At 38.2% G+C, this 13852-nt stretch overlaps 1 protein-coding gene and 2 non-coding genes across 3 annotated transcripts; 1 reads left to right on the top strand and 2 right to left on the bottom strand.

Annotated features, from left to right (window-relative positions):
* Positions 1-5176: 5176 nt before the first annotated feature.
* On the top strand, positions 5177-12299 carry LOC141898371 (doublesex- and mab-3-related transcription factor A2-like). The gene is made up of 2 exons (XM_074784223.1): positions 5177-5525; positions 11410-12299. Exons 1-2 carry the CDS (start codon positions 5177-5179, stop codon positions 12297-12299), a joined length of 1239 nt encoding a protein of 412 aa, XP_074640324.1.
* Positions 10401-10472, bottom strand: Trnaq-uug (transfer RNA glutamine (anticodon UUG)). The gene has a single exon. It is a non-coding gene; the product is annotated as a tRNA-Gln (tRNA).
* A 381-nt stretch (positions 12300-12680) lies between the features above and the next one.
* Positions 12681-12752, bottom strand: Trnaq-uug (transfer RNA glutamine (anticodon UUG)). The gene has a single exon. It is a non-coding gene; the product is annotated as a tRNA-Gln (tRNA).
* Between the last annotated feature and the right edge of the window lie 1100 nt (positions 12753-13852).

The following is a 13852-nucleotide window of genomic DNA, read 5'->3' as shown; positions in this document are numbered from 1 at the left end:
ATACATTGATATAAACTTTCACATTTTAAACGTGTTATTCGCAATCATAGCCTACTGTCGTGTTGAGTACAACAATAAACAGATCGATACTCGCTGTCCCTCTATTTCTGATAATGATATCAAATTACAGACAATCGAACTTTAAAACGTGTGCGAATCAATACGGCCATAAAATTCCAGATTCTAGGGATCAGATTTTGATGTATTGTTGTGATGATATGTTCATGATATCAATTATATAGGTATCAATCATTTCAGGACTCGAATCTGAAATGGCTTCGCGGGGCATGGATACGGAAGGCAACACAATAGCGAGTACCCTTAAACAATTTGGAACACCCTCGAGATAGGACCCTGAATCCGCCCCTAAGCTTGCGCTAAGCAGTATCCATTTGAGATATTCCACTGCCGTAAATCAAAATGCGCAGTCTCTTAATTACCAGCAACTGTAACTATCATGTTAATGAATATGCCGTAACTGTATCAGGACCCGCACTCGGACTCAAGACGTCTGGATACTGGACTAGGACTCTGGACTCAACAGTTAACCCTAGCTTGGGTTCGTAGACTTGCGTGAAGTCCCATTTAGTAATTATTATGGCATTGGGAGTAAGCTCTGCTGAAACTGTTTTAGACTTGGAACTGGCCTACGACAAACTGACTGCGCTCATGGGACCTAATAAACTAGTGACTAGATTTAAAACAGGTCCCTGGATACTGAACCACTTTCAGTAGTATATATGAATCGAGTTGCCATCGAAAATCTGACGAAACGACCACAACAAACTTTAAAACCAGTCTTTCATATTCTCCGATAAATGTTTATTCTAGTGAAGGTCTCATTGAGTCAGTGATAAATACAAGTAGCCTATATTACTGTCGTTCTATTGAAATGACTATCACCTAATCCTATCGACATACACAAAGCTTTTATAGTAAAAGTTAAACAGTAAGAAGACAGTAAGTAAGACAGAGATAGATGTCTCGATTTATATAATTCACTCTTCAAACTGAAGTTAAATATTAAAACCGAAGGCACACAAAATATCAGATTTCAAACGGTTTGACATCTACCACACAACAGACGTTATAGAGACACACAGGGTCTAAAACGTTTTATGACTATTTTACATCTATATCTATAAAATAAACAGAATGTATTTAACAATGAAATGGATTTTGTAAATTTGAATAAAGATTGAATTTCTGATGATCGGTATAGGATCAAAAGCGTTTAGGGTTTACATATGCGTATTATAATGAAATTTATTCTTAAGGATATTAAGAACATCACAGTCAAAGTTTCGTCATACACTTATCCATTTGGAATATTTTGTCTTTGGAGAGGAAGAGAATCTTATAGACAAACATTTCTGTAATGCCTGATAATGCGAAAGGAATGGAATTTGTGGGTTTTTGGAAGAACCCGCCACTAAGAAAGAACCCCTTTAGGCCACGAATATCACTTATAAATGATTAAAAAAACAAAAGGTTAGATGGCATAGGTTCTTTTAAGCACACTGTAAGAGTGAGTAGCACATAACTCTCTCGCAAGTTCACTTTGACTTCCTAGAAATCCTGGATTTCTCTGAGTTTGGTTCCAACACTTGTAGGGCTTAGATTCCTGGCAGCGGTGAATTTTATCGAGAGGTCAACTAACACACTAAGACCGTCAGGTCCCTTTGGATCGCTGAAGCTTCGAACTGGTTGGTACAACATTACGGCCTTTATGCCAATGTTAACCGACGAATACCAAGAAACGCGTGAAGAAAAGTCTTTAATAGTAACTTAGTTTCTTATGGATGATTGAAAAAAGATCGAGTCAATTTGGGAGGTCCGTGGTGCGAGGAGTAAGAGATATAGAACGTGTTAATAGTTAAACACATGTGATAGAGAAAGGTGGGAGAGAAAGACGGGGGGAGAGAGGAGCGAGAAAACATGAATCTTGTTAATTTACCGCGATGTTAATATTGTTCTCGTTAAATGTAGATACATGTTAACTTGTTTGTTCCTCGAGCAGGTGATCTCAGGTGAATCGGTTAGTTTGACACCTCGAACTCAGCATGAATTAGACTTTTGTTTTAGACAGACGATGTTTTAATGGTCTGTAGTACGCGGTATAGTACACGCACACGTGCTGGCGGTCGGAATTCGTGGTCTAAAACATGGTGAAAACATGAATACAACGGGGTTCTGCCCCCAACCGATGAAAAAGCCATGTAAATCTAAAGATGACTGATGCTTAGATAAAAGAACATCGATTTGTGTCAAGATCAAATACACAGTCATGTATATACTTTTGGTTAAGGTGTGACTGTTCAAAATGTCGCCAATTCCATTCCGTGATTCAAGTAAAAGTTTCTAGCTTTAGTATAAGCCAACATGTTTTATTCGAACTACGAGGCCTACGTCAGTCGACAGAAATGCCCCTACCAGACCATAGGCCTCGCAATGCACTAATTGGCTGTGTCCAGTTTATATCACAGTCATGACAAGTCAAAAGATTTTATATAGGGCCTACGTATTATATAACTAAGATGAGCTTAGACCGGTCTTGTACTAAGCTATGTCTGCGCAACTAGCCGCGGCAGAATTCGGAAAACTAAGGGAAAATAAAAATTTGCATCACGTCACTTTTCGAGAAAAATAGCTAGAGTTAAGGGTTAAGATTTGCGGCGCAAAGTTAACAAAATATGTTATTGTTTAAGACAAGAGATTTGAATTTCACACTTCAAAGAATTTCTGGTGGATGCTGATATTTTTCTTGTTCTGTAAATAAAGATTTAGTTTTTAGTTATTTAGTTGTATAACAGTTTCTAACTGGATATAAACAGAAAGATTCGAGGTGCGAGGTTTTAAATCGCACAGATGTTCGTTCACGCTGGTTCCAGTTAGTTACTGACAAAACTTCAACTCTATCGGTTGTGGATCCATAGGCTTAGACCGAGTAATTAAAAATTCCCGAAGAACGTCAGACACGCATTCGTTTTCTCGTCTAACATCGATTTGATCCACGATTTCCCATAGAAATAGCGTCCCAAAGCCTTAACTTCCAGCCCATTTTATTATAAACATTGCCTAAGATGGACGATAACGCGCATGTCCTTTTGGGTTCGAATCCCAGGTTTATGTCATGTTGCTCAGGTCCCCGAGAACTTCGGGGTAAATACCTATCTTCTAAAAGGTGTTATTGAATCATCCGTACGTCCTTTTTAGAAATTCAATGGTCTGACGTAGTAGGGTAACATGTTCACCAAGAACCTTAGTGTCTGGTGTACCACAGGTTGGTTACACTAGGAACGTAGATCGACGGAGATTACTGTGGAGACAACCTCTGCCAGGGCTGGGTGAAGGTTACATGATGTGCTCGAGGTCTCGGATATATAAATGCCTTGTTTCTACCACCCTAAAAAGTCCGTAATGAAATTCGTTTTAATTGACTTTCTCAGTTTCGACGAGTCGACGGAAGCACGTTGTGAATTGATGGGATAAACAATATTGAACTATATAAACGGGTTGGAAACAAACCTGAAAAAACCTCGCCGCGGAGGAAGTGATTTAAATAGCTTTTACAATCAGATACATAGATATCATTTTTATGGTTTTACGGTTCTGGATTCTGCGCAGATTTTGTATCTGTTGGTTTTGCTAATGCGGCGAGAGAAGCCGCAGCAAGGGGTAACATACAGCGAGCCTCGCAGAAACATGTGCATCGCGAAAAACGCTTCCGCTCGAACGAACTTCCGTTACAGAAATATAATTCACAAGTACCCGTATGTCGTAATGAGTATCGACCAAAACAAACAGATCTCACCGGTGGGTGTAACTAAATACCGGCACGAACCGATTCTAAACAGCTATTTTCTCGTCTTACCTCGAGAACGGCTGAGAGATTAACGGAACACATGTAGAAACATTTCATCCGATACAAATTAAACGATTTATTTCAATTCGTTGAATTCTCACTGGTGTCGATATAGAACCCGATCGTGGACCCTCTTTAAAACTGCTCTTCGCGTTGCTACGGTTACTGTCCGGTAACATATGATTCGGATAAATCGTGAATTAACGCCTCGGTATTTCGAGTATTAAATACAACTCACTTGCCACAGTTCCTGCCGAGTTTCAGTTATTCCAAATTTCAATATCTTTGTTTCCGAGATGCCTAGACCCATGTACCCTTTTATCGCTGTACTGCTGTACCCCTTCAAAGCTTTATAGAATTATGAATATCTTATTGGGATAAGAGATCAACCATTGTCAGAAATCCCCGCCGTACCAAAGTTTGGTGCTATCACAGTTTGCCTTCGATTTGAGTTTATGCAAAACATAGGTAAGAATTGAAATAATACATGGTGAAATGAAACATGATTAATGGTGGATTTCTTGTATCCTGCCTTGTTTCATTTCGATTCTTAGTTTTCCGCGGAAATCTAGTACCCCCAGGACACGGGACACTGCCAAAATCAAGCCCCGCACTGTACCCCTCCCCATTCAGCCTGTCGTCGAGTTTTCCCAAGATTTGCCTCGAAAGTTACATCCATCCATCATGAATTAGAATCACCTGCATATTAAATCTTTTTCAAATTAACTGCAATTTTACGCATCATAAATATTTCCCTACGGAGAAACTACCGAACAATTCGTAACAATAGATATCGGATTTTAATCGTAGGCAAACTTTTTTGATTTCTTGAATTTTAAAATCGCTTCCGTAGTGTCACTAGTAGCGGGACACGTGCGCCAACTAATAGCTCGCAGCTAGATACCCGTGCGGTGTATTGAAAGTGGGCGGGGATTATGTTAATTAGGAACGCATTCTGACGCTTTTATGCACACTAACCAATAGCGAATCAGCGTGATACTTGACTGTTCACAATAAGACGTCGCACTTCGATTAACAATTACTTTTATAAGCTGATCAAAGAGAGAGATAGTTAATAAAATCAGTAAGATACAGAATCTTAAACAGAACACAGCCACGAACTCAGCAATTCACAAACAAACTCTTTAAGACGTTATCGTACAACTTGTGACTTTATTTGGACTTTTCTCAAATCGAGCGCGAAGCCAAGCGGCAAGAAACATCAAACTGGATTTGTCATCAGGGAAGTTGAATTTAGACTCGTCGGACTCGCTACCTCAGAGGTCTGAATCGAGTTTAGCTCCGGGTAGCATGTCGACGGCACCTCTATTTCTACGCGGGTCCGAGCGGTTCCCCCGTACCCCTAAATGCGCCCGGTGCCGTAATCACGGGGTCGTATCGGCTCTGAAGGGACATAAACGATATTGTCGATGGCGGGACTGCGTTTGCGCTAAGTGTACTTTGATAGCTGAAAGACAGAGAGTGATGGCCGCTCAGGTGGCGTTGAGACGACAACAGGCCCAGGAAGAGAACGAGGCTAGAGAATTGGGGCTGCTTTACGGCCCGGGAGGACTTCTATCTCTGAATAGTACGGCTATTGAACCTGACGATAATAGTAACACGACAAGAGCCTACGAGCTGATGATGCTACAAAATACCGGTAAGTTTTACTTTGTGATACCTTTGAAATGAACTAATATAAAATCCCCGCACGGTTTGAGTCAAAACCTTGAATAAACTACTAGTTCAGAGAATAATTTCAGACTTTTCATTTTTAGTGTGCAGGGATTCTATATCATCTTTGTCATGCGGGCTCAGATTGAAGTTTCATCGATGCTTTAAAATCACCTTTAAAATAGAGTAGCACAAAGTTGCAACGTAAAATACTAAGCTCAAGGAAACACAATTATTTCGGAATCTTTCTATTCCAAGTGTACGGGGATTTCTATCATCTTAAAAAAACATGCATTCAGAGTGTTTCATCTAATACTTTCAAGTCAACCATTCAGATTTAAAAGCATTAAGCTTCAAATATATTCTTAAAGGGTGAAGATTTGAAATGAATTTTTCACGAATCATTCGAACACTTTTTTTCAGACAGTATCTTCTCAATTAATGTTTCGATAACCTTGCCAGTCTCTGCCATCTGGCACTTAAATATTTTCAGTGTGAATGTAGTGTGAAAGAGAGTGTGATTGGGTGTACGAGGGTGGCATGAATATCATATAAACCTTAACAAGTTTCTTCATGTTTCCCTCCATCTTGAATTTTTGTATTTGTATTACTTTGTACGATTATTATAATTCAAAATGGAAAAATAAATAATGATAATAATAATAATAATAATAATAATAATAATAATAATACCGAAAACTAACTACGTAGTTAAGAATGCGGACTGTCAAATGCGGAATGCGGATCGCGGAATGCGGAACTATTCCAATTAAACACTTATAAATAAAACGATTGTAAATTATACTGCGGGATCATCTGTCAGAATTCGCGAGTTCTCTGTCAATACACGACCTGTGAACCCTTAAACCTGGAGTAGTTAAAACCTGTGGTATATTTATGGCGGCAGCTGTATTTATTCCTACAGTATTTACCTCTAATTCGAAAGAGCAAACTGTAAAATATAATGTTTCGAGTTTATTTGAATTGAACATGTGTGAATTGAATTGAATTGATGGATTGAATTCCTGCATAGTCTGTGTTATTTACTCCGGGATTTGTTGAATGTAATTTTAAACATGTTTTATGTTAGTATCAGCTGCGACGCTACGACTAACTAGCGATTGAATATTACTGCGGTGCAATTCTATCTTATATTTACCCCCCGAAAATACAACAGATGGATTTTATTCTAGAGTAAATTTATACACTCTAGGCTTATATAAACCATTATTTAAACGCAAATACAAATTTCGCGTGTAAAATAAGAACAATTCGAACTTTTTGGATCAGAAAAAAATCTTTTATTTCAAATCCAGAATGGTTTCAGATTTCAATGGGAAGAAATAGAAAAATGAAAACCAAAATATTTAATTTATCGAACAGATTTCCAGTGGTTGAGTACGCATACGGAAATTTTGATAATTGATAGATCTTTTCGAAATTCTACATTTTTTAATACTTGTTGCATTGATTTAAAAAGAACTTTTTAAGAAGGCCGCCATGGGCGAAATAGCTTTTTTTTCAAAGTAAAACACCATTTAGAAAATGACAGAAAGATTATTTGAATATTGAGCACTTTATATTTCTGAATAAAGAAATCAGAACATTATCCTGAAGATTCAATATTGATTCTAGTTGGAATCGTGTCAGTTTTTTTCTATTGAAATCTAATACGGAATATGAATAAAACTTTTTAGTCTGTAACGCGAACCCCCTCCGCCCCTCCGCCCCTCCTCCCCTCCGTCCCTCCAACACTCCCCTCTTTAAACACTACCGGTTTCACATAGTTACTACTATTGTACTTCGACACAACTTGTCAAAATATTGACTCCTAAATAAATTCACATAATATGCATTTACGACTTTGAAAGACTGGTTGATCTTTTATTGTGTTTCGGAATCAGATCTTTTTCCAAAAGTCGGACATAACTTTAAGTCATAGAACTATAAAAGCCTGCAATTCGTAACCGAAAAATGTTATGGTATGCGGCAAATATCTCATAGAAAATGCAGAATTAAATCAATCGCATTATTTCTACGCATAAAGGTTGAATGGAGGTTTCCCTGATTTCTAATAACTCCTTAAAAACTGCGCGATTTATCATTTTCTCAATATTTTGAAATCATAACTTTTGCAACAATTATGAAAGTGTCTACATCTTCATCATTTAGTACAAAATTAAGGTACACGTTATCACATAGTGACAGATAGTCAGTCAATGAGGGGGCTTACTTGGACTTGTCAACACACTAACTATACGGGTAAAACTCTAACAGAAGGACTACAACGGCAAACATAGGACGTCTAAAATCAGTTTATTTGACCGTAAAACCTGTTTGTCAGACGTGTTGCCTGGTTGCTCCTATAAGAGCGAGTCTTTTATTCATTGATGACTACGGATACCGTTACCGATATTCTATAGGCGTTTACTACCTTCCGAATGGTTGTTTCTATAGGTGTTTGTATTTCTGAGTCCCATTTTATACACGAGTCGTGTAAGAATATGCTGTTTACAAAGAGAGTGAGTGAGGGCTCTTATATATAGAAACTCAGATGATAATCGTCTAATCACAGTACGTCACTGTTCTTTCACACAGTTAAATGACCGGGAGCCAGTTGCTCGGATAAACGACATAATCGTGACAATTACCAGCATTGTCTGAACTGAATCCTGGGGTATTTGCCCGATTGTAGCCTCTTTAAAACCCATGGACTATAAAACGAGTTGCAGTTCGTTTTTTATAGACCGTGTTTAAAACTATGGACCCGTTTTAAGGGTCACGTTAAAACAATTCCTTGAACAACTGACCAGCGCTATCGCATAGGAATCATTTAAACTTTTCAAACTAGATCGACCCACAGCGGGGGCGGATCCATAGACCACTGTTGAGGGTATTGCAAAAAATATATATGTATGTATAAAAAAAGGCATAATCCAGGACAAACGAGGAGGTCTTGGCGTCTCCCAGAAAATTTGGTTGAAAATTTTCTGCCTCGTCTTGTAGAAATATGCCTTTTCCTACTTTTGATTTTTTAGGGACTACTTAAAGGACACGAAATTTTCGCGACGGTGCCCATACGGTTCTATAACGTCTGAATCCGCGTTTGCAAAGCGTCAAATTGGGTTTATGGGTTCACTCATAAACTTCGACCTAAGACTATTGTGGTTCTAAAGCCAAGTAAAATCTGTATTTTATAAGCACTGTTTTTCACACTTAACTGAAATTATCACGAAAATATTTCTCAATTTCAAGTTTTGCAAGGCGTAGGTCTCATTGATTTTCCTCCAAATACAATAATATTTTTCTGATTTAAATAGAAATTAAATCAAATGTCATTTGATTACAATTCTTCGTGATTAATCTTCTCCTCCCCTTGCACCCGCTCCCTAGGCCCCCTCCCTCCCCCTCATCAGTCACATTGACTCTTTTAATTATCTTGTGCCGTTGAATTTTCGCATTCACCACAATAACCAGTAAAACTTATTAATTCGCGAAATTTGCTGCTGTAATTTGTCAAAGTGTTTTTGATAGAAATCTCGTTAAATGTTTGAAAATGTGAGTCATTAAAACCATCGTCTTCGCGGGGGGTCAGTCAGTAAAACGTTTCTTAATAACAAATAACGCTCGTCCCTCGGTGGCAATGGATGATTTATCCATATCACGTTTTTGTCATTTTAGATAAATATTTACGGTATATTTTCTTAGACGTTTACAATATATTTTTTCGACTTATTTGCAATGCACAAATTAACGTAAAATCTAAAATCGCGCACGCATGAGGGAAAGCGTCGAATTTAACATTCTGAAATACAGAATACAGAGAATGAAGAGAAAATGCTGCAGATAAATTGTGCATTATATAGGTAAAATGATTTTTTGCAAAAGTGTGATTTTGTTTATCAAAACTTTTTATCGTTTCAATGCCAATTTTGCCCAATTCTATGAACTAATTTCAAAACTTGTTTTCTTCAATTTTCGTTAATGACGGCGTATGGAAACCAATTAAGTTTAATCAGCTTATTGCAATGTTAAAACCCTATAGCGTCAAAAACGAAACAAAAACTCACGATTGTAAAAAAAAGCTAGGTCCCTGTTTTCAGTGGAGGATCTATCAATTACGTTTTGAAAGCTATCAGATTTCTAATAATTCCATTTAAGGCCTTATATTTGTTTGGTATCATTAGAGAGCTCTCAGTATGGGGTATCATTTTTAAGCAACTCCCTGTCGCTATCGAGGTGGCGTTTTCAAGTTTCTGTTTTATGTAACCACAGAACCGGTGATGATCCCGACGTGGCATGGGCTCCACTTTCTTCAGAAACATTTAAATATCAAACTTATTAACGGCTCAAATATCATTCCTTAAAATCTGGAACTTGAAATAAAAACGTTTTCTTTGAAGATGTTTGTAACGCACCGGGAGAGAGGGCAGAGAGAGGCAGAGTTAAAGATAATGCAAACTGGGTTTGAAAAATAAGAATGTTTTTAGGAGTTACACGTTGATAAAACAACAGGGGCCAGTTTTACAGACTGCTAATTAACTTTAACCTGGGGGCTAACTCAATTCAATTTCAATTGACTTAGCCCCTGGGGTAAAGTTAATACCAGTCTATAAAATGGGGCTCAGGGGTTCTGCGCGGCCATACGATTGTCAGAACACCATAGAAGTTTGATTCAACTCCAATATTGACTAGCTTTATGGAAATGTTAAGAAGGTCAAAAACATGGTCAAAAACAAAGTTTACATTTAGATTTTTATTTAAATCTGGCAAAAATTTGTAGCGCATTTGACGTACTAGGGCGCTTGGTGGATCTTCACTAACAACAACCAATTTAATTGCCACAGGAAAACAAAAATCAAGGTTCTACCGAGATTCGAACTCGGGCTACTGGATTCAAAGTCCAATGTGCTAACCACTACACCATAGAACCGGTTGTTATTCGACTGTAATCAGTCGTAATAAAGACAATTGTCACAAACATGTTGAACTGACGACAACTGTTGTTCCTTTGTCACATTTCAATAATTATTAATTAGTTTAACATATGCGGTTAAACAGCACGCTGTAGAGACGTCTGGTCACGAGTGTCTAGAGCATTATTAAATGTGACATCCCGATATCTATATGCCTTTATCTTCCATATGCGCAGTAAAACGAATGGTATTTTTAAATCTCAATTTGACTTTAATTACGTAATAAAATGGGATACAAACTAACGGGGTAGTAAAACAGCTATACACGTAGAAACATTAGAGCTGAAGAAAAAAGGGGTACCAGAGAGTTTGGGTGGCACTAATGGAATACCCGCACCGCCACTGTGGCAATCGAGGATTCCACGTCTGGCAAGCGAGGATTACACATCTGGCATGCGAGGATCCGCCAGGTTCGCTAGTAGATAGTTGGTAGTCCGCATTCAAGTTCTTCTACACCTTAATTAAAACAGAATGGACATTTTCTTAAGCTAAATGAATTATCAATGAAAACTATTATATACCGACATCCGAGTAGAAAAATAGATTTATTGTTGTATGAACTGTGATGATATAATACGGATTCCGGAGTCTAAAAATCCAGTTCAAAGTTCATCAAAAATTAAATTATTTGGACAACGTCAGACTGAGTGTTCGTCAAGCCATCTGGTGGAATAGTTGGTGTAGCACTTTCCCAATCATCAAGCAGATAAATTGGAACAATATCAATAAAACAGCGCCCCCTATCTAGCGCAAGAGGTATTGTGGAAATTCGAAATGGTCCAACTGTGACCTGATATTTGAATTCTGTGAAACCAATGATGTCAGGAGCAGTTCATCGTTTGAACAAAATATCTGACTATTTCTAATGTTATCTTTTGTTTTGTATATTAACAGCTGGAGTTGGGCCACCGCCTGCAAAACGAGCAAGATCAGATTCATTTAACAGTCGAGAGAGTCCATCACCGTGTCATTCTCATAAATCAACGGACAGCTTTCAGCATCATCATCAGCAGCAGCAGCAGCTCGATAACTCATCAGAGGAAAATACCCCGGATGATAAGACCAGTGGCGACATCATCGGACATAACAACAACCAATCGGATAGGATCGAACGACCCCTATCGGCGAAATCCGGAGACGAAACGGCTGAAGATGAAAATGTAAAAGTTGACGACGAGGAAAAGAGTGAAAATGAAGATGATACGATTCCGAACACGAACAGTTTATTGAGGAGAGACGGATTGATGAACGAACACAGCGCCGCGCACAGGAGTGGGTTAATCAGACGACCTCCCGTCGAGATGTTAGCTCGGGTTTTCCCCCACATGAAACACAGTGTATTACAGCTGATATTACAGGGTTGTAATAACGACGTCGTTCAGGCTATCGAACAGATTCTTAATAACCACGTCGACAAATCACAAACTGCTGCAAAAGATGGCACCACTGGTCGGGGTCTGATAAGTCATAAACCCTATGCGACCACTACGGCAGCGCCACCTAGTACAGTCAGTACGAATCAAATCAAATCCGCTTTTTCGCCTATCGGTGCAGGTGGCGCCACTATGAGTACACTTCCGTATGCGTACGCAACTACGAACACGGCGCGAGGGCTGGCGTTCATGCCGTATGGTCCGGCGAACTTTCTGCCTAGTTTACCAATGGGTACCGCGGGTTACAACTATGCTGGGGCGCTGGCTGGAGCCTGTAATTCTATGAAATCCAGTATTTATGGACTAAACCCGTATCTTTACACCGCAAACATTGACAAACAAAATACGTAAATTTAAAGAGTGTCGACTGTTAGCCTTTTTGAAAATAACACTTTGGAATATGTGCGTCTTGTCCCAGTTAGGGCTCGAAAAGGTCACGTGTAAATAAATTGTGAACCTCCTGTGCTTAAATTATATGTTTATCTTGAAGAAATATGCGTTGAATTATCATAAGAATTCCTCATAGTAAAATAACTAATTATCATCAATCAATTAATTCATGATGTTGAAGAAAAGGTGCTTAATCGGCGATGTGTTGAAACTGATGTATTAAAAGTGGAAAAATGGATTATAAAATAAATGTATGTAAAATAATTATATGAAATAAATATGAATATAATATATGATAATATGATGTTTCAATGAGCTTTTAGTTGGTCGAAAAAAAAATCAAGGTTCTACCGAGATTCGAACTCGGGCTACTGGATTCAAAGTCCAATGTGCTAACCACTACACCATAGAACCGGCGCTAGTTTATGCCCCGCTCAGCGTTGTTTTATTATCGCGCGCAATGTTAACGAATGCACGCGTTCAAATATCAACATTTATGATCGAATTTTATTTGCAATCGGGATTAATTGGAGCTGCCCCATTCACTTCACTATACTCCCCTTAACAAAAAATAGAAAGTCCACGGCATCGAAGAATAAGAGGATGTTAAGTACCAATTCGACTTCCGGCAAGAGTAAGTTATTGCAGTGTTTATGCTGGCAGAGGTCAAGGTCTAAAATGTTCGGAATAGCGAGAACGGGTTACCGCGTAACTAAACTACTAATAACTAACTACTACGCGTAACTAAACTACTACTACTACTACTTACTACTACTACCTACTTCAACTAGCGGTAGTTTCTCGATTGATTCCACAGTTTTGTATGGCAATCGGTGTTGTGTTAAGAACTGTTAATCCCACGTTTTAGCAGTGTGAGTGAACCTACCATCTCTTAGTTCCAGTTGTCCTTAAGCAACCGTACCTGGTAACGTGTACATTTTTGGAAGAAAAAACTTGAAGGACTAAATTCTTTTATAATCAACTTTGGATTGAAAAAAACCATTTTCAGGAGTTGAAGGTGTTCGTACGGTATATACATGTATGTACATAGAGACTGGCCCATGAACTGCATCATCAACATTAATAAACAGTCAGCAGATATTCATATCTCCGCAAATGAAAACATATCTGCACTCGTCTCACATTCTTTTGAAAAATAGATTTTTGATCACTTGAATTATTCACGACTGTTGTAAATCGCAATCGTAGGCTAAACGTTATCTTGAATGAGCTGAATAAAATCTATTGTTGAAACATAATTATATAAGTCAATTCTCTCAAACAACTGCTTCCTGGCATCTGATTGGTCAATATTCATATCGTATTTATAGTACAGTCTGTGAAGAAGATTACGTTTAATTTATATCATTTCACTTTCTGCGAAATTGGACTGGTGTGACAGATTTTAGAGTCTCTGTATCTATGAACGGAATTTCTCTTGAAATACACGGCCGGAAAGTTTAAGATGATCCGGAGTGGAATCAGGGAGATGCGATGATGTGGAATAAGGAAAC

Source organism: Tubulanus polymorphus, chromosome 2, assembly GCF_964204645.1.
Source record: "Tubulanus polymorphus chromosome 2, tnTubPoly1.2, whole genome shotgun sequence".
Lineage (NCBI taxonomy): Eukaryota > Metazoa > Nemertea > Palaeonemertea > Tubulaniformes > Tubulanidae > Tubulanus > Tubulanus polymorphus.
This window is presented reverse-complemented; position numbering and strand designations above follow the sequence as displayed.

What these genes read in the sequence shown, in the direction of transcription:
- LOC141898371 (XM_074784223.1), top strand. Translation starts at nt 5,177, where the DNA reads ATGTCGACGGCACCTCTATTTCTACGCGGGTCCGAGCGGTTCCCCCGT. An exon ending in GATGATGCTACAAAATACCG is followed by an intron (nt 5,526 to 11,409) that starts GTAAGTTTTACT and finishes GTATATTAACAG; the next exon opens with CTGGAGTTGGGCCACCGCCT.